Source organism: Mixophyes fleayi, chromosome 9 (assembly GCF_038048845.1).
Source record: "Mixophyes fleayi isolate aMixFle1 chromosome 9, aMixFle1.hap1, whole genome shotgun sequence".
Classification (NCBI taxonomy): Eukaryota; Metazoa; Chordata; class Amphibia; order Anura; family Limnodynastidae; genus Mixophyes; species Mixophyes fleayi.
In genome coordinates this window covers 78,516,647-78,541,012 of record NC_134410.1, presented here as the reverse complement: position 1 = coordinate 78,541,012, position 24,366 = coordinate 78,516,647, and the positions used below count along the sequence as shown (strand labels likewise).

General features: G+C 38.4%; 1 protein-coding gene across 3 annotated transcripts in view; it reads right to left on the bottom strand.

Annotated features, from left to right (window-relative positions):
* Nucleotides 1–24,366, bottom strand: part of MID2 (midline 2) — a 250,305-nt gene that overhangs the window by 22,266 nt on the left and 203,673 nt on the right. For all 3 annotated transcript variants that reach the window (XM_075184561.1, XM_075184562.1, XM_075184563.1), the window contains one exon: nt 3,792–3,953. In XM_075184561.1, the coding sequence (XP_075040662.1) occupies nt 3,792–3,953 (162 nt within the window). The remainder of the gene's footprint in view (nt 1–3,791; nt 3,954–24,366) is intronic.

Below are 24,366 nucleotides of genomic sequence, written 5' to 3'. Positions count from 1 at the left end.
TTAGTAGATCTGAGTACCGAGTCTAGCCGGCATGGTATTTTTGAACGTCCTCGGAATTGAAAACGAGGCAAAACGTCATTGTTACATCGTTGGATCTTGCGAGTTTTGGACTCTATAAGTACCGCCCTCCACGGCAATCCAGCACCATTTCACAGAGGGACACAGAAAGGGTAGCAAAGTTCTTGGCATTCTCTAGTGCAGTTGGGCAGTGTCATAGCTAGAAAAGAAAGAGGAGGGGTAGCTGTGTTCTTCAAAGTCTCCAGGACATTCAGGAGAGCTCCATTGCTCCAATTGTCATTGCTGGAATATAAATAATAGGGCTGGCAGGCTTGGTCTTCTAAATCTGAAGTCACATTGTAGTGTGCTATCAAAATGGATGCACAGTAGTACACAGAAGACGAGGAGCACCAAGCAGCTGCTGGCACCAGTCATGATGACAGTAATCCTTCTACATCATCTGCTAAAGCCTATGTTAAAGTGCCTAGTGTTTTTACGTTAGGGAAACAAAAATGTAAAAAAACACCTTGGTTCAGAAAAAAAAGACCTGTAATCCAAGCAAAGTTATCAGCAGAAAAAAAATAAAATTGCCAACATGCAATTGTACACACGCAGTGTCAAGGAAAGAATGAGGCCTTCGCCTTTCTCCATGAGTGCAAATTCTGCAACTGTCACTGAGGCATTTTCTTGTAAGGTCAGTCATGAGCAAGCAAGACCTTGTCATTCGGACTCAGACTCCAAAAGTGGTATCCAAATACTTTTACGTGTAAAAGCTGATCTGGAAGAAAACAGTAAGGCATTAGAGGAAAATGTATGTTCAGATTCAGAAATGACCCAAATCTCTGAAGAGAGTCTATCCACAAGTGCTATGTGTAATCCTGACCATTTTGCTAGTGTACCCATAAAGAAGGCCCCTTTCAGCATTTCTGCAGATGTGTGCATGAACAGCCCAAGTGTAGCCGGTGATACACAAATTGAGGATGCCACTTTGGAATTGCAACAGCATGAGGGGGATATTTGTGTAGCCGACGAGGCCGCTAATGAGGATGACCAGTGGAAGCAGTTCTTGAACGTGACAAGAAGAAGGCCATTGTCATGCCTGGGCATAAGACCAAAAAATCCACCTCTTATGTGTGGAATTATTTTAACCCAAATCCTGACAACAGTTGCCTAGCCATTTGTAGCGTTTGTGAAGCCACAGTCAGTAGAGCTAGGGACCTTAATCATCTAGGAACCTCATCCATGTTACACCACTTGAAGCGAGTTCATGGCAAGCTGTTGGGAAAATCGGAAACTTATGCTAAAAAACTAACAACAAGCAGTCCAGCATCAGCTAGGTCCCTTCTCTCAGCTAGATCCAGACACCTGCAATCTACACTCACAACACCGTCCTCATCAATATCCTCAGTAGCGATCAGAGTTAGTCCTGCATCCAAGTTGCTAAGGCTAAATGACTCCTCCACTATCCTGGATTCCTCAGAAGAATTCTTGAGCGTTAGTCCCACTGCTGCTGCTGCTGTTGGGGGTGAATCTTCATCCCAGAAGCAGACCAAGAAAAAGACTGCTAGTAGTGTACAACAACTGACTGTTAAACAATCCTTTGCAAGAGGAAGCAATTATGAAAGCGGTCACCCAGTCGCAAAGCGGATCACAGACACCATGGCGACTATACACAGGAAATCTTGCAAGCCTAATTAAACCTTCCTGTGCCTTCAGGTGCTGGACCCTCACACATCAAAAGGTCTAATTAACATGAGATTAACATGGGTCCTTTCTTCAGACAGTTGCAGAATACACATTTCCAAATAAAAGTTACAAAACAACAAACAAGTCATTTCCCTACCAAAATACAGGAAAAGACTTCCTCAACAAAGGCTTATTTGCATCAGGTATATACCTCAGAAATAATTCTATTCCTCTAGCAAAGTTAAAACAAAAAACAAATTTCCTCCCCTGGTCTCAGAAATGAAGATATTTCCTTCACCAAAATACACACACTATCAAAAATAATTAAATTTGCAATTATATAAATAAGAGCCCTGCGCTATTTCCTTTAAATGAATTTATACCATAAGTTATCTATTAGTGATCCAGTCACAGGCGGTGACTGGGTTAACAGATTTCTCTGGCGAAAACCCTTTGATAAATTGTGTAAAGTGGTGTCAGAGCCTTTCTCCGGTGGAAACAGCTCAGTTATTGTCACAGTTTAGGCTTTGCATCGCTTGATAAATAGACCCTTTGGCCTTTCCACTAATGAAAAATAAATAAATTATAAGTAGATACTAATCTTAAAAAAAAAATTCAAAGAGATAATCCAAACATTCAAAGAATAAAACACTGGTTCAATGATTGTCTTCAGTTATCACCCTGAGATTGTGATAACAGAACAGAAATTGCAGCAGTGCAAGAGGTAGGTAAATCTTACTAGTTTTAAAGCAGCATGGTCTAAATAAATTTCCAACATAATATGCACAATAGTCAATATAATTTATGCTCCCGGGTTTGTGTTTCAAAGTCTGATAACCTTATATTTACATATTTTCTTCTTTATTCATTTTTTCCAAAAACTAGAAAGTGGGCTCCCCTTTATACTGAAATAAATTATCAGTTGATCATCTTATACATTTTTTAGAAATACATTTTTAATTATTAATAATTTAAGAGAGATGGAGTTTGGTAAAACCAGTTCTTCATAGGTCAAAAAAAATTAAAAAAGTTGAAATGTGCTAAATTTATTTTAAAGGATGTTCCTTTTGTAGGGGAGAAAACTGAGGCTCCTGACTCAGGCAGCAGGTTTTGAAGAGCAGCAAAATGCAGTAATTTACATTAAAAAAAATTGTACCCCTGAACTCCACTGTCACAAAGAGATACATTTGACAACACAATCCTCACATCACTGCTCAGTTCTGCCAGTGTACTCTGCTCCTTCCGTACACATGGATGAACAATAGATGACAAAATGATAACAAAATGGTACTCACGACTCTTGTCAAATGCAACTTAAAAAACTAAACCATTGGTTTCAATTTTTCTTCTACATATAATGATTCAAGAGACATTATTTCTCTTTAACAGGGTACACTAGTTGGTTACAAGTATTACTGGTAGTTTGTGTAATGGTAGAAACAAGTGCCTTTTAAATTGCCACCTATCTCAGCACAATGACTAGTATAATATCTATAAATCCAACTTTCTGAAAGTCTAAATGTAGTGCATCACTAAATTAATAATATTTATTATATATAATTTAAAGAGTTAATAGGTGTCTTTAATCAAAACAGCAAATGGGGGCTTGGACAAGAGGGGTTGGAAAGAAATAGCCGGGGTAAATATCTATTCTTAGTGTTCCCTAATGCTCTTATTGCTGTAAACGAGAAAGAATATAAAAAGTATGCTTTAGCATAATGTAAATTGCTCTTATTGGTTCAGTTTAAGTTTGATCCAAGTTACAATGGATGAGAGATGGCATTTCATAAAAATACAGTAGCATGCAATTTTTTTTTGCATACAAATAAAAGTAAGGCAAATGAGAACAGTATTGTTCAATCTACTCTAAAAATTATAATTGTTTATTCAGCAGTTCAAAATGGCAGTTGGGGCCAGGATTTTAGCAATAAGGTGATGACTGGGGTGGAGTCAACAAATGTTACCATTTGGGCCCTAGGTGACAAACTATGTTGCGATGTTAATAATCTGGCTGACACATATAAAAATGCAGATATGAATCTGTGCACTAAAATATAAACTACCATTGCTTATTAAGGATTTAGCAAACAATGTCATCATATACTCACTATTAGTCTTGAGTCTTGCTGGATCACTATGTCTGCTCCCAGCCTGGTTAATTGCTTTGACCAGGAATATGTAACGTGTTCCACTCTGAAGCCCATGCACAGTGTAATGATTCTGCTTGATATTGGGAACAATCATCCAACTGTCCATGGAGCTATATAGACCTGAAAAGCAGGACACAGGTAATGGGTTAAATCCCACTAGAAAAAACTCCACTATTGTCACTGCTATTGTAAATTACTGGTTGGGGCACAAAACATGAGATAATATCATGCTTTTTTTCATGTTCTTTTTTATTTAATTTTTTTGTAGAAGTACTAAACCAATATATTTTATTAAAAATAACCTACTTAATAGATACAAAAATACATTAATAAGCGAGAAATTAACCCACTGATCCTGAGACTAATTCACAGACCTAACCTGGAAGCAACAAAATATAAGAATTGATTTAGTGGGAAAGTGACAGGTAATGTATAATACTGATCAATATGTATTTTTAGGTATATATTTTTTTAAATAAGGAACACCTACTGCACTTGCAATCATATGTCTGTCAGTCAATAATAACCAATAAACTGGTGTCTATTTGGAGAACAAAGTCACTCTATATGAAATAGTACACAACCTAAATAAAATTATTTATTGTCCTATAACATTCAAATATTACATAGGTTGGTTTAGAATTAGAGGATCTAATCATTTAAACTAGAACATGCAGCATTCAACACAGATAATTCTAATCTTGAATCAAACTGCCTTTGACTTTCAAGCATTTTCAGATTGTAGATTCCTTATCAAGTGCAAACAAAAGCTTAGTCTGATGTGCAAATTTTACCCCTGTGCTGAAACAATTCTGTCACATATGGAGAAACAAATCAGGGAAAAAAACATCTGGACAGTAAAACGCATGTGTCTTTATAAAGCTAAAAAGGAATACATACATGAAAATGAACTGCCTGTGTGCATAAAACTGTCAAGAAATAATACATATGTATGGGTTTTGGATAATATCAGTCTTACATGATCGTCATATTTTTGGATGATGTAAAAAAATATATTGTGAAGATATTTTCCAGGTAATTTTTACCTCAGGATAAGAATAAAGATATGAAGAAAGGATGGTACAGGGCTCAATTTAGTGTTATAGTTTTTAAACATTATTTATAAGGTTCTATAAGGTTTTAGAGGAATCCACAATGAAAATGCAGTATTCTAATTTGGAATCTGTGAGCAGTATTATATTTAGTGACAGAGTATATCTTTGCACTTGGAGAGTTTCACACTGAGGCAGTTCACTTATACTTGACTATTATATAGTAGTATTACCAATTGTATAAACCTTCATTTATTATATTAAGCGGCACTAAATTATCTGAAAGATGGGTCTTGGTAAGCAATTTTCTACTTTCTGTACTTGATTCACTAAACACCATATCAGCTGAAATAGTCTCAGACTCTTGGATTTATGCAATTTCACGGACCTGAATCCTGAAGTCTACATGTAGTCAGTGCAGGGATTGACAGAAAGTCAGTTTTAGACGTCAGGCTAGTCTTTGCATAATAAACAGACTGTAGTGACGATTATCCATATGGAAAGCCAGCAAACACTGTAAGGTTAGTAGGAATTCAAGGTTCTAATGAAATCATTTGTCAAACTGCTTAAAGCCTTAGCTAGGATTTTTTTTTTCATTATAAGTTTTTTATTCTGGCTATATCTAGAATGCAAACGGGAGTAATTCACCATGGTCCAATAACCAGAACAGGACCCATCCACCAGGGAAAGGTACATGGGGGGATTTAAGCTTAAGGAAGGATTTTACTCACAGGGCCACGACATGGGTGTGATTGCTGTGGTGTATTTATTGTGAATAAAAGTGGGATCTGGTGGGCGAGGCTTCTGACGCTGAATAGAAGCCAGATGATAGCTAGGGCTGGTAGGCTTAGCTAGTGACCGGAAGCCATGGAATATTTGATGATTTTGCTACAGTTTTGTTGTGATAAAATAACACAGAAACTTGTTAAGAAGACTGGAGTCACTAATTTGGTCATTCCTACACTAGTTATTGTAGACATTGATTTTAAAATATAAGTTTTGCCAACTTGGTGATTTACTGTTTATTTTCCTTCTATAATTATATTTTAAGTTAGCCTAGCAGTCCTCACCCTGCTTTTCCAATCCTTGTACTCTTTACTGGCCATGTAGAGGAGGATGAGTAAGAGGCACTAGAAAGAGAGGTTCATAGTAGACATGCATCCAGAGAAGACACAGAAGGCAAGCCAGGAAAGCAGTTGTTGAATCTACTAATGAAGTGTCCAACTGAGACATCTATTACTTATGTTGTTTTTATTGATTTATATATTAATGTGTAGCAGACATATGCAACCGATGCTTGTCTCTGAATCCTCTTTTTTTTTTACACAGTCACATTTTATTATACACGCATCTCACAAATACCTATCCTCTGACTGCTATAAAATTCTCTTCCACTATAACACTCACTCTCTCCCTTACATTTTAGCAATTCATACATACCTTCTATTTATATTCTATGCATTCATAGCAAATTAAGAAACACATGGTATATTCTTTACTTCTAGTGTATTAAAAGAGACATATAGTATAACTTGAATAAGCATGCTGCACTAATATTTTCCTAGCTAACAAATTTAACTAATTCCAGTCAGAATCAGTTCTAATTAAGATTTATATTATGATATTATGTGCATGACAATTAGCATAAGGGTTTTATAAAATATGTGATTATTCTTAACTTGTTGTGGGATAATTTAATAGTCAATGATTCCACTTGCCTAAAATTATACCACTGCCAAAAGTCTTTAAAATAATCTACTACTTTTACCTCTAATTTTCCCAAAAGGTTTTTCCAATTAGTGGCGCCATATAAACAACTGATGATGGTGATGACATCAGTTATTAATTTTTGTGGGTGGGAGTGGATGGGCTAGATGAACCTTATCCATTTAAAAAAAAAAAACAAACACTCATGGGGAAGATAGTTCTTTCTATATATCCACAAATATTTTATAGCCACACAATTGGAGAGTAGCAAATGGTAGCATGCGGAAATTACTAGGATTCACTGCAGATATCAGAGCATGAGACTTAGTTAACTAGCTGCCATAATACTTTTGCACATCCAGCATTCAGAATAAAGGAACATAAAACATGTACTTATTGAAGGTCTAGATTTATATACTTTTCTACGGGATAATAATAACCTCCCTGAGTTGTTGTCACTTCTTTATGTGGGTGCATGAAAGGGGTATCAGTATACAGTAGAACCTGGGTCAACTGCATAAAGATGATGTGCTTAAATGACTAAAATAGTTATGTACAGAGGGCTTACTGTCATAGATTTCTCCAGCTTTCAAATGCTCTCAACAGCCTTCTGGTGTATCTTTAGAAATTCTGGTATATCTAGTGTAAATTTGACCCATTGATGAAATCTAACAAATTAATTGGTAATGTGTACCCCTCCTGCTGCCATTAAAGGAAATGATCTTACTAGCCCAGTCCATCTGGTCTAGATCAATCACTTTAGTCCTCAAGGAAGACACCCTATAAATTCCTTTGTTGGTTTATCCTTTTTTGAGAGACAGATTGTCACTGTGCTGGTAGCTCGCAGTAGCGAAACACTTATCTCAGTTAGTTATCAGAGCTACACCACAACTTAGTCCTGAGAAAATGGTCGTTGAGAACAGAGCAAAAGTCGATGGGTTGGAGATGTAGAATTGTGATAGATGAAGCCAAAGTCAATAAACAGACAAATAAGACACTTGAAGCACCAGCAGAGAAACACAATTCCTGTTTTGCTTCTGCAAAGCCTGGTAAGAGTGAGAGCCTAATAAAGGCTACATACGGGTGAGGTCTCTTAGTCCTAATTGATTTGAAGTGAAAAAGAAAGTTCAGTTGCCAGCATTGATGGTACACTGCCATCAGTCATTTGTAGTTGCTATTGCGAATAGTTGAAATTTGCTTTACATGGACATGTTTCCTCCTATATTTCATTCTATGTATATACAGATGGGCCAGCAAATATTACTAAATAAAGAAAACAGGAGTCATACAATGATAAGAAGGAGGTGCTCAGAACCTAGTCAAACACACCTTAAAAATAAATATTGTTTTTGGACAAGTGGCAACTACAATATACAGTGTCCTCCATAAGTATTGGTACAACAAAGTCAAGTTTGCAATTTTGGTTTAGGAGTAAACTTTATACAGCGCTATATACGAGGCCTGGTCCTGTGCATTTGTTTGAGACTGCGGCTTTGAAGAACCTATATCTTATACTATCTAATATATATATATATATATATATATATATATATATATATATATATATATAAAACCTGCTTTTCAATTGCGTGACCCGTGATATCTGGATTATTGTTACATGCATTTTGTTGAAATTATAACCATCTGAGTCTTTGTATTATTATTATTGATATTGATGTATATTATGTATTGTTTTTGACATTTGACGTTTTAATAAATTTCTTTTTATTTATAACAATGTTATGGCTAATGGCTGTTTAGATAAGCTTCTACAACCTAACTGGTAGAGATGTTCACCTATATCAGCCGTCTTTCCTGTAGAACTGGTTTGTTCAGAGGTACTTGGATGCCCCCAGGACTTAGCTCTATAGTAGTAGAAGCTTATCACAAACTAACAGTTTCCCAAGGTAGAGAAAACCAGAATACTGGAGGTAGATATCAGTAGAAGGCCAAAGGTTGTGGGTCCGTAGCGAACAGGGATACCGATAAACAGGCCAAAAGGTCAGGGCAGGTAGCAAACGTGGAAAGCCAAGATACAGGCAAAGGGAAAAGCCAAAAGTCACAATGCGCAATCAAATCAGGAATAACAGGATGAACACAGGAACAGGAAAGCTGGTCAGCAAGTTCTGCAGCACAGGACGCTATAACTGGCAGGGAGGCTAATCCCTGCCTGCTTTAAATACTCAGTTTGGCCAATAGGAGAACAGGGGCACAGGAGACAGAATCAGCCCCAGTAGTATTAATAATTAATTAATTATACCTCCACACACGCCCGGCTGCTCCCTACTGCCGAAATGCGGTGCTGTGCAGAGAGCGTCCCAGCCATTGCCTAGTTGACGACTGGGACAGAAGAGGAGGTGATGTCCCGGTTGTCATGGTGACAGCCGGGACGCAGTCGTGGCAGCTCGGCACCGCTGCAAGACGTAACAAACAATAAGTACCACGCACTATTAATGCTGACCATTTTGTATTAGTTATATATTCATTTTTCATTCTAATGGTGCACCTTTCTTTGTATTGTTGACCCTGGGCCAAATTTTCTAGGCATTGGCACTCCTAAGACAAGGAGCGACACAGGACTGTATTTTGAGATTTATCTGTCATAGCTGACCCCTGGAGTATGAGGGCTTAAGAGTTAATTTTTTGCTCAGTTATCTGCCCATTTTAGAAAAGTGTAATCAGAGTTTGTATTGTTGGTGCTGATGAAAGGTTTGCATTTTTGCAGTGTAATCTATTTAATTCTGGTGTTAAAGTGTATTGAGATGCTAGTGTGGAAGCTGTTGGCGATTTCATCAACAGATGTTTTAAACATTTTATTCACAAATCTGATAACTTTTCAGTCATCAAATGCAGTTGATTTTCTTGACCAACCCGTGTGTTGCTGATTGGCTGTTGCACAATGGGTTTCTTTCTTTTTCAAGATATTCCAGTTGATTTTGTTAAGTCTATTTTCTGCTATTTTAATAAATGTTTATTTTGTCATCCTGCTTTCTGGATCTATAGTCATCAAGTTGGTTTATGCCTACTGTATATTTGCTCAAGAAAAAGACACTTATGGGAACAGCAATTACTAAATCCAATGCTACTTATTCTGAATTGTTTTATGCACATACTTTCTATACAATAGGAAACACCTGACCACTAACAAATTGTTGGCAGCCAACTGTCTCAATAATTATGCTCATCTAAAATTGGGGATTAGACACGAACGACCTTGAGTCATTAAGGAGAGCAAGTCAAAAAAAGGAGTACATTTAACCCTGGACAAACCAAGCTACAATGCAAGGGGTGCAAATTAGTTTATTATTTTGCACATAAAAAATAATGGTTTTTTTTTAGCGGACAAATACTTAATAGCTTTATTTGTACACTGAAATTTAAAGTTGATCTAGGACATGCCCTATCCCAGCTATAAATCTGTCCCCACATTTTAATTTTACCTCCCTTCCAATGCAACATGGTTTTGCCAAGGTGCAATGTTACTCCTTTTTTATAATTTGCTCTCCTTAATGACTCAGGCCCCAAAGGTGCATTTTATAAATGAAACAATATAGCATTGTAACATTTTCCATCTGAAATTCATTTTTTGAGTATAAAGCAATAGAGTAATTTTGACATCACTGAAGCCAATACTTGTTAAGGGTGCCAAATATGAACAACAATGTAAAAGGGGATACCAGCTCTCAAATCACTTGATTTAATTACTTTGCATACATCACATTATTAATTTTATAATACTTTTGAATAGCATTTGGCAGCACCATGTTCCTTCCTTTCCCTCCTTCACAACAGGATGCTTTTAATGGTTGCCAGGGTATCTGTTCATGGTCATTCTCCCTTAGAATGGATAGATTCCTCTTCTGCTACATGTCATAAAACTCCCAGTGAACAAATACACTACATTATAAATGATGTAGATCTAAATATCCATCTACTATATGAGCTATTGCACTAGTGCCAAAGACGCCACTATTGCTTATTAAATGTTCAAAAAGATATATACACTGCGGTTAAAGTACGGATTTATACAGTGGTATACCATACCGCCACTTCTCCGTCGACCACTGTGTGTGTGTGTGTGTGTGTGTGTGTGTGTGTGTTATAAGGGCACAGTCCTACCCTTATATTAAGGTTGCATTTGATAAACGACATTCCAGCATTATAAATCTGTGAGAGGGGGGGCATGGTGTTTGAGGGTCTACATTTTAAAACGAATTAAAGCTATTAATCTGAAATTTGGCATGCAAATGGAGAACTGTCCACAGGTGCCACATGACAAATTTCAGAAAAAAGAATGAAAAATTACACTTTAGGAATAATCTAAACTTCAAAATCTCAATGTTTATTTCCACTTCCTGCTTTGCAAAAGTCACAGTTTTTCTGTTTTTTTTGGGAGAGCGTAACTCAGTGTACAGGAGGTTTAAAAGGGTGGGGTTTGCTTTATAAGAAAGCTATTATGACCGAGGAGTGCCTTTGAGGGTTTAAAATTTTGAGAAAGTTATAGTTTTGTTGACTGCCAGAACATGCATGCATGCATACATACTGCACGCCGCCACTGACTGCCAGAACATACATGTATACATACTGCACTCCGTCACTGACTGCCAGAACATACATGTATACATACTGCACGCCGTCACTGACTGCCAGAACATACATGCATACATACTGCACGCCGTCACTGACTGCCAGAACATACATGTATACATACTGCACGCCGTCACTGACTGCCAGAACATACATGTATACATACTGCACGCCGTCACTGACTGTCAGAACATACATGTATACATACTGCACGCCGTCACTGACTGCCAGAACATACATGTATACATACTGCACGCCGCCACTGACTGCCAGAACATACATGTATACATACTGCACGCCGCCACTGACTGCCAGAACATACATGCAAACTGCACCCCACCACTGTATGTCACGACATACAAACTGTACCCTATCACAGCCTGCCATAACGAACATACGTACATGCTGCACCCCATCACTGCCTGCCAAAACATACTTACATATATACTGCACCACATTGCTTCCTGCAAGAATATACATTCTGCACCCCATCACTTCCTGCCAGAACATATAGATACATATATTCTGTACCCCACCACTGTCTGCCACAAGAGACAGACAGACCCTACCACTGTCTGCCAGAACATACATTCTGCATCAATGGCTGCCAGAACATACATTCTTCATCTCATCACTGCCTGCCTGCACATACATACATGTGTGACATGTAACAAAAGCTGGTGCGCAGGGACTGACATTTGAAAGATTCGTTGGTGCAAAGGTGGTGACAAGTGAAAATAGAGCTGGTGAGAATAGGGTGTCAAGTGAGAGACACTGGTACACAGGAGGTAACATGAGATAAAAGCTGGTGCAATCGGCGGTGAAGTGTGCATGTGGTTACAAAGCTGGTGGGCAGTTGGGGATATGTGAAAAAAAGACATGCACTGGAAATAGATGGTACTAGGTTTAGAGGAAATCTGAGAAAAAATTACTTTATCAAAACAGTAGGGGACAGATGGGATAGGCATCTAACAGAGGTGGTAGAGGCTAATATAGTAGAGCAATGTAAACATTCTTGTTTATTAAGGATTAAGAAGAACCACTTGGCCCATTTAGTTTCCACTATTTTTAACTGCTGTGAAATTCTAAGTTCATAAATTTATTATCAATATTTTCACTTTCCAAAAAGCCATGAAATTTCATAGACAAAAAACCTTATGGTTTAACATGTCCAATTAAGGTTCCTTACACACAATCTACAATGTAAGAAAATTATTAAAAATCTTCAACTCAAGCTGCAAAAAGCAATGAAATTACGACGATTAAGGCAGAAACCTTAATGGACGCGTTCCTAGCACAATACAAACATGGTATGATATCACATCCTGTGGTTAGCTGCAGATTTAGCACTATCATGGAGTGAGATTGCTGTCACTCACAAAATAGTGGAGCAACATATAGGGCAACATTAAGATAAACATAATATACAATATAAAATAGGAAATAATAAAATGTACATATATGCATACACACTTTTAAAAACCTCAATATAAGCACTAAAAATATATAAAATCCTAATGGGAGATATCCATAAGAACGGGGCTACCTCATAACCCTCATTTAACCCTTGGGGAGATAATGTACCCAATTCACAGATCCAGAACATCTATCTATCAATATATATAAATATATATATATATATATATATATATATATATATATAAAAAATGAAAGAGGAGGCGCACAATAGTGTAGTACAGTATATTGTTGTATTGTTGGAGCCAAACAAGAATCCAAGAAAGGAACCAAATCACCAGAGTAGAGTGAGCCAAAACTTCCCACCATGTGGATAACCACAATATCAGAGGTGGATAAAAAACATATATAGTGGGGAATCACAGAGCCACATGGCATTCAAGATAGTCCCATTAAGCAAGGTGCAAAAAATAGGGACAAACAAGTCACACTGGTGTAGATATATGCATACCAGAAGCCAAAAACTTTATGGCTTATCTGTAGGGATATCCTGTAGACTGTAAGGATGTAGTCAATCTTCAGCCACCAGGGTTAACCGATTGGTTACCTCAATCAATAGACAGAGGGACACAGGTGTAGTATCCAAAAAAGTTCACATTTATTAAAAAAGTAGTAACTTACACATCCAGAAGCAGATGACAAGCCTATCTGATCAGCGATGGTAATAAAACAGCAAATCTCAACACGTTTCGTCTGTAAACAGACTTCATCAGGAGCAAACACAGAATCGCCTAAGAATCCACAACATCTGGACATCGATCTTTGGGAACCGCCAAACTGGAATGCCATCCTGGGAGTCACAGCAGGAGTTCCACAAAAGCATCTACCTGCGGGGAAACATGGACAGTCCAAACTAGCATTGGTCGGTGATGTCGCAGATGAGCCCACCCCGCCTGTCAGTGAGGATACGGACTGGTCCGCAATACCAATTTTGTTTCCTCTGCAGGACTTTGCTCGAGACCAACTTAATGATGCCACTTTGGAACATGCCTTTAAAAGTGTGACTGAGGTGAATGGGGTAGCGAAAGCCGCCCAGACTGCAGAAGGTATACCATATTTTATTGCTAAAAAATATTTCCTGTATAGAGTTGCTAATGTGCAGGGGGAAAAAGTAGAACAATTAATGGTTCCTCAGGTCCATGTAACCCTAGTGTTAAAAGTAGCACACACATGTCTGTGGGGGACACCTAGGGGAGGATAAAACACGGGAACAAGTTCTGCTTACTACTACTTACTACTGGCCCGGGGTACACATGGCAGTGAAAAAGTATTGCCAGTCCTGTCCCATTTGTCAGAGAACCTGTCCCAAACCCATGTACAGGGCACCTCTCATTCCAATACCAATAGTACAAGTTCCCTTTGAACAGATAGCTATGGACCTTGTGGGGCCATTGGAAAAATCCGCATGTGGGCACCAATATATACTAGTGGTGCTTGACTATGCAACCAGGTATCCAGAGGCAATTCCCCTACGAAACATAAAGTCCAGCATCATAGCTAGAGAACTTGTATTGATGTTTACACGTTTGGGAATACCCAAAGAAATTCTCACAGATCAGGGTACTCCATTCATGTCTAAACTGATGAAGGACATGTGCCAGTTGCTAGGGGTTACGGCGCTTCACACCTCTGTATACCATTCACAAACAGATGGCTTGGTGGAACGCTTTAACCGCACATTAAAGCACATGCTCAGGAAAGCAGTGACTCAAAAAAAAAAAGATTTAGACACTCTTATTCCCTTTCTGATGTTTGCCATCCGTGAGGTACCTCAAGCTTCAACGGGGTTTAGTCCGTTTGAGTTATTGTTTGGGAGACAGCCCAGGGGTATCTTGGATATGTTAAAAGAAGGGTGGGAGCAGCAAGGTCCCGGGGAGCCAAATCTGGTACAATTTATGTCCCAATTGTATGAGAGGCTAGGAAAGATAGGGCCCATTGTTCAGCAACATGTAAAAGAGGCTCAGGAACGACAGAGAAAAAGTTATGATAAAAGTGCTGTTGTTCGATCTTTCAAGCCTGGGTACAAGGTCCTAGTCCTGGTACCCACCCAGGAAAGCAAAATTTTCGCCTATTGGCAGGGTCCATATGAAGTTCTAGAGGCTGTCGGTCCTGTCAATTACAGAGTCCACCAGTTAGGTAGGAGAAGGGAGGAGCAAATATACCATGTTAACCTCCTTAAACCTTGGCATGATGAGGAAACCTCTCCTCAGGTAGTGAGTACTGCCAGTGAAAAGTCTGAAGTGGCCATAGAGCCAGCTTTGTCCATTCAGCAGAGACAACAGACTGAAGAAATGATTCGCCGGAACAGGGATGTCTTCTTTTCCATTCCAGGGCGCACTACCTTAATCCAACACGACATTGTCACTGCGCCAGGAGTCATTGTAAAGCCGTATCATATTCCAGAAGCCAGACGGGTGGACGTGAGAAAGGAGGTCGAGAAGATGCTCCAGTTAGATGTGATTGAAGAGACCACTAGTGAGTGGAATAGTCCCATTGTGCTTGTCCCGAAATCCAATGGGACAATTAGGTTCTTTAGGCGCTTAAACAGTATGTCGCAGTTTGATGCTTATCCGATGCCACGTGTGGATGAACTAGTGGAAAATCTTGCTTGTAGCAATTATTTAACAACCCTTGATCTAACAAAGGGTTATTGGCAAATACTGCATTTTCCACCCCTGATGGTCTCTATCAATATAAAGTCCTACCCTTTGGGTTGCATGGGGCACCTGCCACCTTTCAAAGGGCCATGAATAAATTGCTACGACCTCACACAACTTATGCAGCCGCTTACTTGGACGATATAGTGATTTATACCCCAGACTGGGGATCACATTTAGCCAAAGTTGAGATGGTCTTAGCTTCATTAAGGTCAGCAGGGTTAACAGCTAACCCAGAGAAATGTGCCATAGCCATGAGAGAAGCCAAATATTTGGGGTACGTTGTTGGTCGAGGGCGTGTAAAACCCCAGCTAGACAAAGTGGAGGCAGTCAAAAATTGGGCAAGAACAGAAAAAAAGGCGCAGTTATGAACCTTTTTAGGCTTAGCAGGTTACTACAGGCGGTTTGTAAGCCACTTCGCCAATAGAGCTGCTCCACTTATGGACATGTTAAAAAAAAGTTGTCCAGATAGATTAACCTGGTCTGATTCTGCAGAAACCGCCTTGTCTGATCTTCGGTTAGCTCTTTGTTATTCCCCAGTTCTACAAGCACCGGATTTTCTTCCTACAAACTGATGCTTCTGGTGTTGGCTTAGGTGCAGTCTTGTCACAGGAGAAGAATGGAGTAGAAAATCCTGTCCTGTACCTAAGTCGTAAGTTACTTCCAAGGGAACAAAAATATGCCACTGTGAAGAAAGAATGTCTCGCCATAAAATGGGCTACAGAAGCTCTGCGCCATTATCTCCTAGGCAGAGAGTTCACCTTAATAACAGATCATGCACCATTGCGATGGATGCAGAGGAACCGGGAGGTAAATGCCAAGGTAACCCGCTGGTTCTTGGCACTACAACCTTTCAAATTCTCAGTAGAACATAGACCTGGGATTCTACACAAAAATGCAGATGCGTTGTCACGAAAAATATGCGCTCCTCGCGAAGTCAGCGTCCCCCTACTTGGAGACGCTAGGGGGAGGGATATGTAACAAAGGGAGGCATTTAGTTGGTAATATGCAGAGAAAGCATGGAAGTAGAGTAAAACATTTGTGCAGTAATGCACCTAGATTGATGACTTATGTGTAACAAACAATAGTTTAAGTTTGGTTAACTTACCTGATAGAGAAATCCTTCCTCTCAGCAAACAGACAGGGTGTGTCTTTTAGTACAAACAGAGCCAGTGATGGGGCGTTTCCTTTTAAAGAGAAGGTGGGTGTGTCACCTGTCCATCAAGCTAAGGCTGGGGGAGGAGTATCAGGTATAAAAGCTTGTTGGTATCATTTGTGCACAGAGACCAACGCTGGGTAAGCTGGCTGGTCCTGAGAGAGAGCTGGTCTATGTATAGCTAGCGTTTAGGGTCTCCATGATTGCTGTGCAAGTATACGGTGTCAAAAAACTTACCATCCTGACAATAAAGCACCATAAAAAGGAAGAAGTTCTTCGCGTGTGCTTCTGCAGTAGCGGGCTCTTGCCACAATATATATATATATATATATATATATATATATAACCCACCCGAACTTAGGGGATCCGAGTAAGCTAGCGAGCCGGCTCGGTACATTTGCGAGTCCTCAGATCTGAATCGAGGCAAAATATCATCCAGCGCCATTGCCTACACAGAAACAGGGGTAGAAGTGTTCTTGTCACTCTCCATTCTCTAGTGCCATTTCTCATACAGAAACAGGAGTGGTAGCAGTTTTCTTTTCACTTCATAAAAATTGACTGGCACTGACTGAAAATTAATGTTATTGAGGTTAATAATAATGTAGGAACCAAAAAAAAATAGCCAAATTATGTGATTTTAGCAAAAACTAGTGATCCAAAACCAAAATACACAAGGGCGGTTTTGCCTAAACCAAAACACGAAGTTAAACCAGATCCAAAACATGGGGGTCAGTGAACATTATATAATATATATATATATATATATATATATATATATATATATATATATATATATATATATATATATATAGTAACAAACGCGTCCTGCTTGCAGGACTTCTGCACCTTCTGCCATCACTTGTAGTACTTCTGGCACTGACACCCTGCAGACATCAGCAACAAGGACCACTTCTTGTTGTAAGTCAAAGATACATTTATTGTTTGCACCACAATAAATGTCAACACTTCTTGTCAGGATGACACCAGCAAGCAATGCCCTTTGCTTACACCTCCTGGTGACCCTAATGCTAAGCTAAACACAGTCCAGCTCTCTACTGACTATCCAGCTCTTCCAGCATCAGTCACGCACATAAATTGAACAACACAGTCTTTTAACCCTCACCCAAACATTACAAACCAATCACAGACAATAAATTAATAACACGCATATGGCACACCTGTGTGTTTGTGCGTGATGGGAATTAACTCTGTATGCAGTTTCCCTTGCAGAGTTCCCGGGACCTCACCTGTCTCTATGCAGGAGTTCTGTGGCAAATAGGCATCATTGCTACATAGAGGAAGAGATATATACTGTCACACTAAATCATAGGATGCCTACTACCCATCAATTACATTTGTTTTTCATATATTGTTATGTATGTGGGGTGCTACCTTAACTTATGGTATAACTAGATTAGAAAAAGAAAAAATAAGTTAATGGTAGGTGCACTGAGGCTTCCTTCTGATAAACTATTAATTTGTTACAATAATATTTAACTTTTATTAGGTATTAGATTAAAATAAGTGAAATGTAAAATAAATTAAAAACAATTGCTGTCTGCACATATATTCTCCCATATGATAGGACTTATGCTCTGGTAGAAATGTGGTATCACCTCTAAATTGAATAATATATATCGAGTGATACTGTTAAGCAATTACATAATATCCTCCCTGTATATTAAGATCGTATCCGCTGAATATTCCTGTGAAAATGAGTTAGCCACTCAAGAATTAAAGCAATGCCAGATTGTCCGTATAGAGCTATGATATGCTCCTATAGGTATTACTGGTAGCGTGGATTTTTCACACAGAAATAAATTCACTCTAAGAAGTCCGATTAGAGCTATGGTAAGCTCTATTAAATACGGGGAGTGTATTGCTAACTCCCTAAATAATATCTCCGAACTAAATGTGAATTTATCGGAGTATTATGTGGAGCTGCCAGTTGAGGAGATATAGAATCTGCAGACAGCGAGGACGCCGACGCGCGTTTTGCTTGAGTCTGCTTTATCCAAGGCAAGCTGAGGCAGTGATTTGACATCTCTTAAATACACTGAAGGATACTCCTTCATTGTCACATGATCGGAAGTCTGACCAATCATAGCGTGTCTGTATAGGGGTGTGTATTATTAGTGGCATATCATTGGTATAGACTTTATACAAGCCCGCCCTTTGGGATGTCTGTGCAGAGAGACTCGGTCTGAAGTGAAGAGATTGTGAGTATATTCATTCATTTGTCTTAAGATCAAAAGATCTTTTATTTTCCATATATTTAAGATTCCCTCTTCACTGGCCGTGATCCATAAAACCATATATATCCAAGATTGATCTTTATTATCAAGTCATATTTGATGATTACGTATATGCTTTCAATCTTTCATTCATATATATTTGTAGTTAGCCGATTGTTGATAGCTTTCCAGTATTTTTTGAGGTATAGAAAGACATAATTACAGTTATAAGGATACAGATAGCAAAAGTCAGTTTACGGACCAGATGGACACACTTTGTCACTTTGTAATACTTTTCTATATGTTTGGAATATAATTTAAACTCCATGATCGATAGGTTTTAGATACATTAGTAGCATTGATTTTTTCGATCTATTGTTTGTATCTTAATAATTATGTTGGTGTGTGAGAAATTATAATAACCATTTATGAGCAGATTTATATAATATAAGTTTAAATGGCATTGATTGTATATGAAGACATTCTCTTCTATTATGCCAATATCTCATCACCTTACTGATAATCTTGTGTGAAATAGTGAAATAGAGATAAAAAAAAAGCCCAATAATTGAGTGAAAAATAATATCTATATTTGAATAAAAAAGTGATTCTTTGAACAAAACTCCATTTAAAATAACGTATTTTTATTATATGAATATATAATTTTGGTGAAATATCTTATATATTTATTAATTTAAATTAGTGCTTATTTGCATATATATATTTATTAATATTTTAATTTTAATTTTTAATTTTATATTTTTTATTAATGTTATTTTAGTATTTTATTTGGTGTCTTGGCGTGATAATATGTTATTAATTATAATATATTTGTTATTTAATAATATGGTGACATTATTATAGGTGGCAACAAGGAAAGTTCCCTTCCACTCCCTCAACCACACCCATAAAAACAAACGTAAGTGTATGTTATGATTTATTTTTATCAAAAAGGGGGATTGTAAGTGATAATAGACCTTATAATTTCTCTTAAATTATTTTGACTATTGTGAGTTATTAATAGTTATATTCTCATTGTGTAAGATAAACTATACTTCTAAAGAAAAGACACCTGGTCCATTTTATGTCACTTCTTTCAATATATCACATATATAAGTTATCTAACAACTTTAGAGAAAAACCATATAATTATTATTATCATTTAGACCTGTCGGGTGCACTGTTCCCATCAGGAAAATCATTTTGGTTTCTCTCTTAAAAAGTTCTTGTTTCATATTGTCTCCTCGTATTCCTAAACTAAGTTTTTCCATGCCAGATGCTGTCAAATCACTGGGATTACTGTTGTGTACTTTATGGAAATGTTTTGCTACTCTTGTTAGAGTTTTCATTTTCTTGATATCTTGTTCGGCATTACGGATATTGCCAATATGTTCTAGAAGTCTCTGTTTAAAGGCTCTATTTGTCATTCCTATATACATCAGGTTACAGGTACATTTTAAGCAGTAGATTACACCTTGTGTGTCACAATTAATAAAAGTGTTAATTTTGTGACAATAATTGTATTTGTCAACAAACTCCTTAGTTTTTTTAGTGAATTTGCATGCTTTGCATTTTCCACAAGGGTAAAATCCTGTGGTTTGATGTATGATGTTTGTTTTTTTTGTTTTTTTCTTGGAAATGACTGTGAACCAGTATGTCTTTTAAATTTCTTGATCTTCTCCAACTTATGGCTATTTTCTCTCCGATGATTTTATTTCTTTTCCACACCTGTCAGGAGTGGTCAGACCTATGGTCTAACACACACTGCTGGCTATAGTGTTCACATAGTGCCTGCTAAAACAGGAGAAACAATGGCTTTTTATATTACAATAGGACTCTGTTGGGCTCTAAGAGCCGGGTGGTAAGTAAAAACAGCTGGGTGAAGCACCCAGGAAATAGGTGCTGGGGAGAACACTGAACTCGTACTTCCTAGACTGTAAGCAGGGCTTCTGTACGTTTCGAATCACATCTGCACTTGTTCTGCTTCTGTGTAGGATTTGGGTTTTGTTTAGTTTTTTGCATGATTTGTTATAACCAATGCTGAATATACACTAAACAAACAGGCTGCATGGAGCATTGTGTGCCACATGCTGTATTTTAACATTTCACATGTAATGGGACTTGCATGCTGGATAGGGGTAAAATGGTTAATACAATCCAGAGCCCCAGATAATTTGAATTCACCACTGTCAGTAACAGACCTGGCGCTGGAGGAATTAGATGTATCTTATCAAATCATACACTTGCACTTCTGCAAAATGATGAGAGATAGAATAACACAAGTATCTTATTTATTGTAAGAGTGCACAGAGGAATATCAATGCAAAATAGTGGATATACTTGCTCTTTGATGCATAGGAACAATGCAGAGGTGTGGATAGATTATGTTAATCAATCTATATTTTATTGCACTAAATCTCATTAGACCAACATATAAATTGTTTATTACATAGAAAATACTGGAGAGCACTTAAAACCATTAAATATAATGTGGTTAGTCAAAATATGATAACATTCCCTGGCATGAGTGGTATGCCAATCGTAATTAGTGATTGCTTTAATTTAGATTGGTTGCATGCCCAGAACAAATCTAACAGTTGTAAATTTGTGTAAATATTGGAAACTTGATCAAGGAAATGATAGAAGAAGTGCATGGGGCCCATGTTAGTGGTTAATCACTCCCTGAAACACTCATAATTCTTTAATAACAAATTGTCACTCACCGGACGGTTAGTGCCTCTGGTCTGGTACGTGGCTCTCTTTCATTCCTGCCGGCGCCTGTCCTAAGCCGCGGCCGTCCGCCATCTTGACTGGATTGCGCATGTGCAGGACTCTTGAACTTAAAACCTTGCTATTAATCCTATTGGTGAATCAATCACCACTCACTATTTAAGGCACCTGTGTCCTTAGTATCGTTGCCTGTTCTTGGTTCTCATTCCCTTGAGATTCCTAGGTGTTTCCTGTGTTCTGCTCGTGTGATCGGTTTTGCTGTAGGCAAGTCCTATCTGCTCATCCGTGGTAAACTTGCCCGCTACAGACTACCTCTACTCCGCTGCATGCCTACATCTGGACAAGCCTTATATGCTCTTCTGTGGTAAACGTACCCGCTATAGACTGCTTGCCATTCTGCTGCATACCTGCACCTGGACAAGCCTGCTCTGCTCATCAGTGGTAACGTACCCGCCACAGACTATTTGCTATTCAGCTGCTTGCCTGCATTTGGAAAAGTCTCCCTTGCTCATCAGTGGTATACTTGCCGCTACAGACTACCCGCTATTCCGCCACCTACCTGCACCTGGACAAGTCTTCCCATCACCGCAGTGGTACAACTTGCTATCCGCAGACCACTGACGCTCCCGCTACCTACCTGCACCTGGACAAGTCTTCCCATCACCGCAGTGGTACAACTTGCTATCCGCAGACCACTGACGCTCCCGCTACCTACCTGCACCTGGACAAGTCTTCCCATCACCGCAGTGGTACAACTTGCTATCCGCAGACCACTGACGCTCCCGCTCCTACCTGCACCTGGACAACTCTTCCCATCACAGCAGTGGTACAACTTGCTATCCGCAGACCACTGACGCTCCCGCTCCTACCTGCACCTGGACAACTCTTCCCATCACAGCAGTGGTACAACTTGCTATCCGCAGACCACTGACTCTCCCCGCTACCCACCTGCACTGGCACGAGTCTTCACTGCACATCAGTTGTTATACCTACCTCCGCATTATAGTTGCAAGTCGCTGACTCTCCTGCTGCATAGCTGCAAGTCGCTGACTCTCCATTGACATTCCTTATCCTAAGTTGTTGTACTGTTCCAACCATTCACTAGACTGCCCAGAGGATCGCTGTGATAAACTCCGCCCCTCTGGTAAGCATAATCACACCTGGTGAATCCTGGGTAGAAACTCCTAGTGCCCGTGACACAAATCTAGATCACTTACACAAAGCAAGCCTCATACACCAAGAAATTAGGAAAAAACAGCAAGAACATTTCCTGAAGTTCACTGGAATTTACTTTAAGTCCCTTACCTCAAGCTAACTTTGTTTCTTGTCAACATCATAACTGCATGACTGAGTACGAATGGAAAAGGCCTGCATCCCCTGAGTACACCAGGCTACTGCCCCAAACTCTCTTATTATAATCAGGTTCTGGTGTTAGTCCTAAGATCCATTATAATGTGCTCTCATAAAAATATACTGGTAGGTTAATTGGCAGTAGATAAAACGAACCATAGTGTGTAGCTGTCGGTTCTGTGGTGGAGAATTTAGACTGTAAGCTCCAATGGGACAGGGAACAATCTAAATTATTAAATATTCAATGTAAAGTGCTGCATAATATGGTAGTGCTATATAAATAAACTATAATAAATAAGTAAATAATTCTTTTTTTTCAAGCAGATCGGTGTCATATAAATAATTTGATTACATATAACAAAACTCTGCTCAAAAATGGAGAAAAATTCACTTTCCACATCTCAGAGGTAGCAGAGGATTTTGGCTCACAGAGGAGGGAAGTCAATGTCATACAACCAGCATGGGAAAAATCCAAAAACAGACTAGTAGGTTAATTGGCTGATATCAAATTGACCCTAGTCTGTGTATGTTAGGGAATTTAGACTGTAAGCTCTATAGGGGCAGGGACTGATGTAAGTGAGTTCTCTGTACAGCACTGCAGAATTAGTGGTGCTATATAAATAAATAAATAAATGATAATGATGAAAAATCTAGCCCTAGCACTGAAGCCCTGACTCCGCCTCCAGGCACGCCACCCACAGAAGGCAGCAGAAATGCTTTTTTCCTTCTGTATGTTTTTCTTTTGTATGTGAAATATTTGGTTTATGTCGTGGAAAACTGATAAAAGTAAATTTACATTTCAAGGATTCATTTCTTTAAAATGCATTTTAAAATCTATGCTATATAAAATATGAAATAAATAGCCTTTCAAATTATAGATAGTGCTACAATTTCCTGATCAGAGCCCCCATGCTAAGACTTTTCAAAAAGCCCAATGATTTGCAGGAAAAATATCAAGCTATGTCAAAATGTCACAGAATAATTCCCAGACTTTAGCAGAACTATGGGTCATCCTATTCGCCCTACACATTCCCCATAAAACAGAGGGCTCTCTTGTGACACAGGAAGAATGGGCACTTGTGACTGAAACAGATTCATACCCACAGGGCAAAGGAGAGCATATGTCAAAAAGAAGAAATTGGATAAAGCAGCTGGTTCTTAAACTCTGAAAATTCTAAAATCTAAAAATACATCACAGTAGGCAAAAAACAGTGTTTGAGTCACATCACACAAATGAGAAAGCAAAGATTCTTAGGCACTGCACGTTCAATGCATAAAAAATATTCTTTAGCTAAAAGGTATAAACCTTTGTAGGTCATGAGCTGCCACTAAAGTAAATGAGTGCTAGACATCTGATCTGCACCAATAAAGTAAAATGTATGACATTTGTAAATCATCTATGTATTTTGTAAATTAGCAGAAGTGATACTGTATGTGTCAAAAGATGTTCACAGAATATAAAACATTTTTGTGTGAGTGTTAAAAACAAGAAAAAAACAAACAAACCTTGGTTTGGGAAACAGTGCATCTGTATGCACACAGCAGACAGTCAAGAGTGGTCTTTTACTGGGCATTACTGGTACT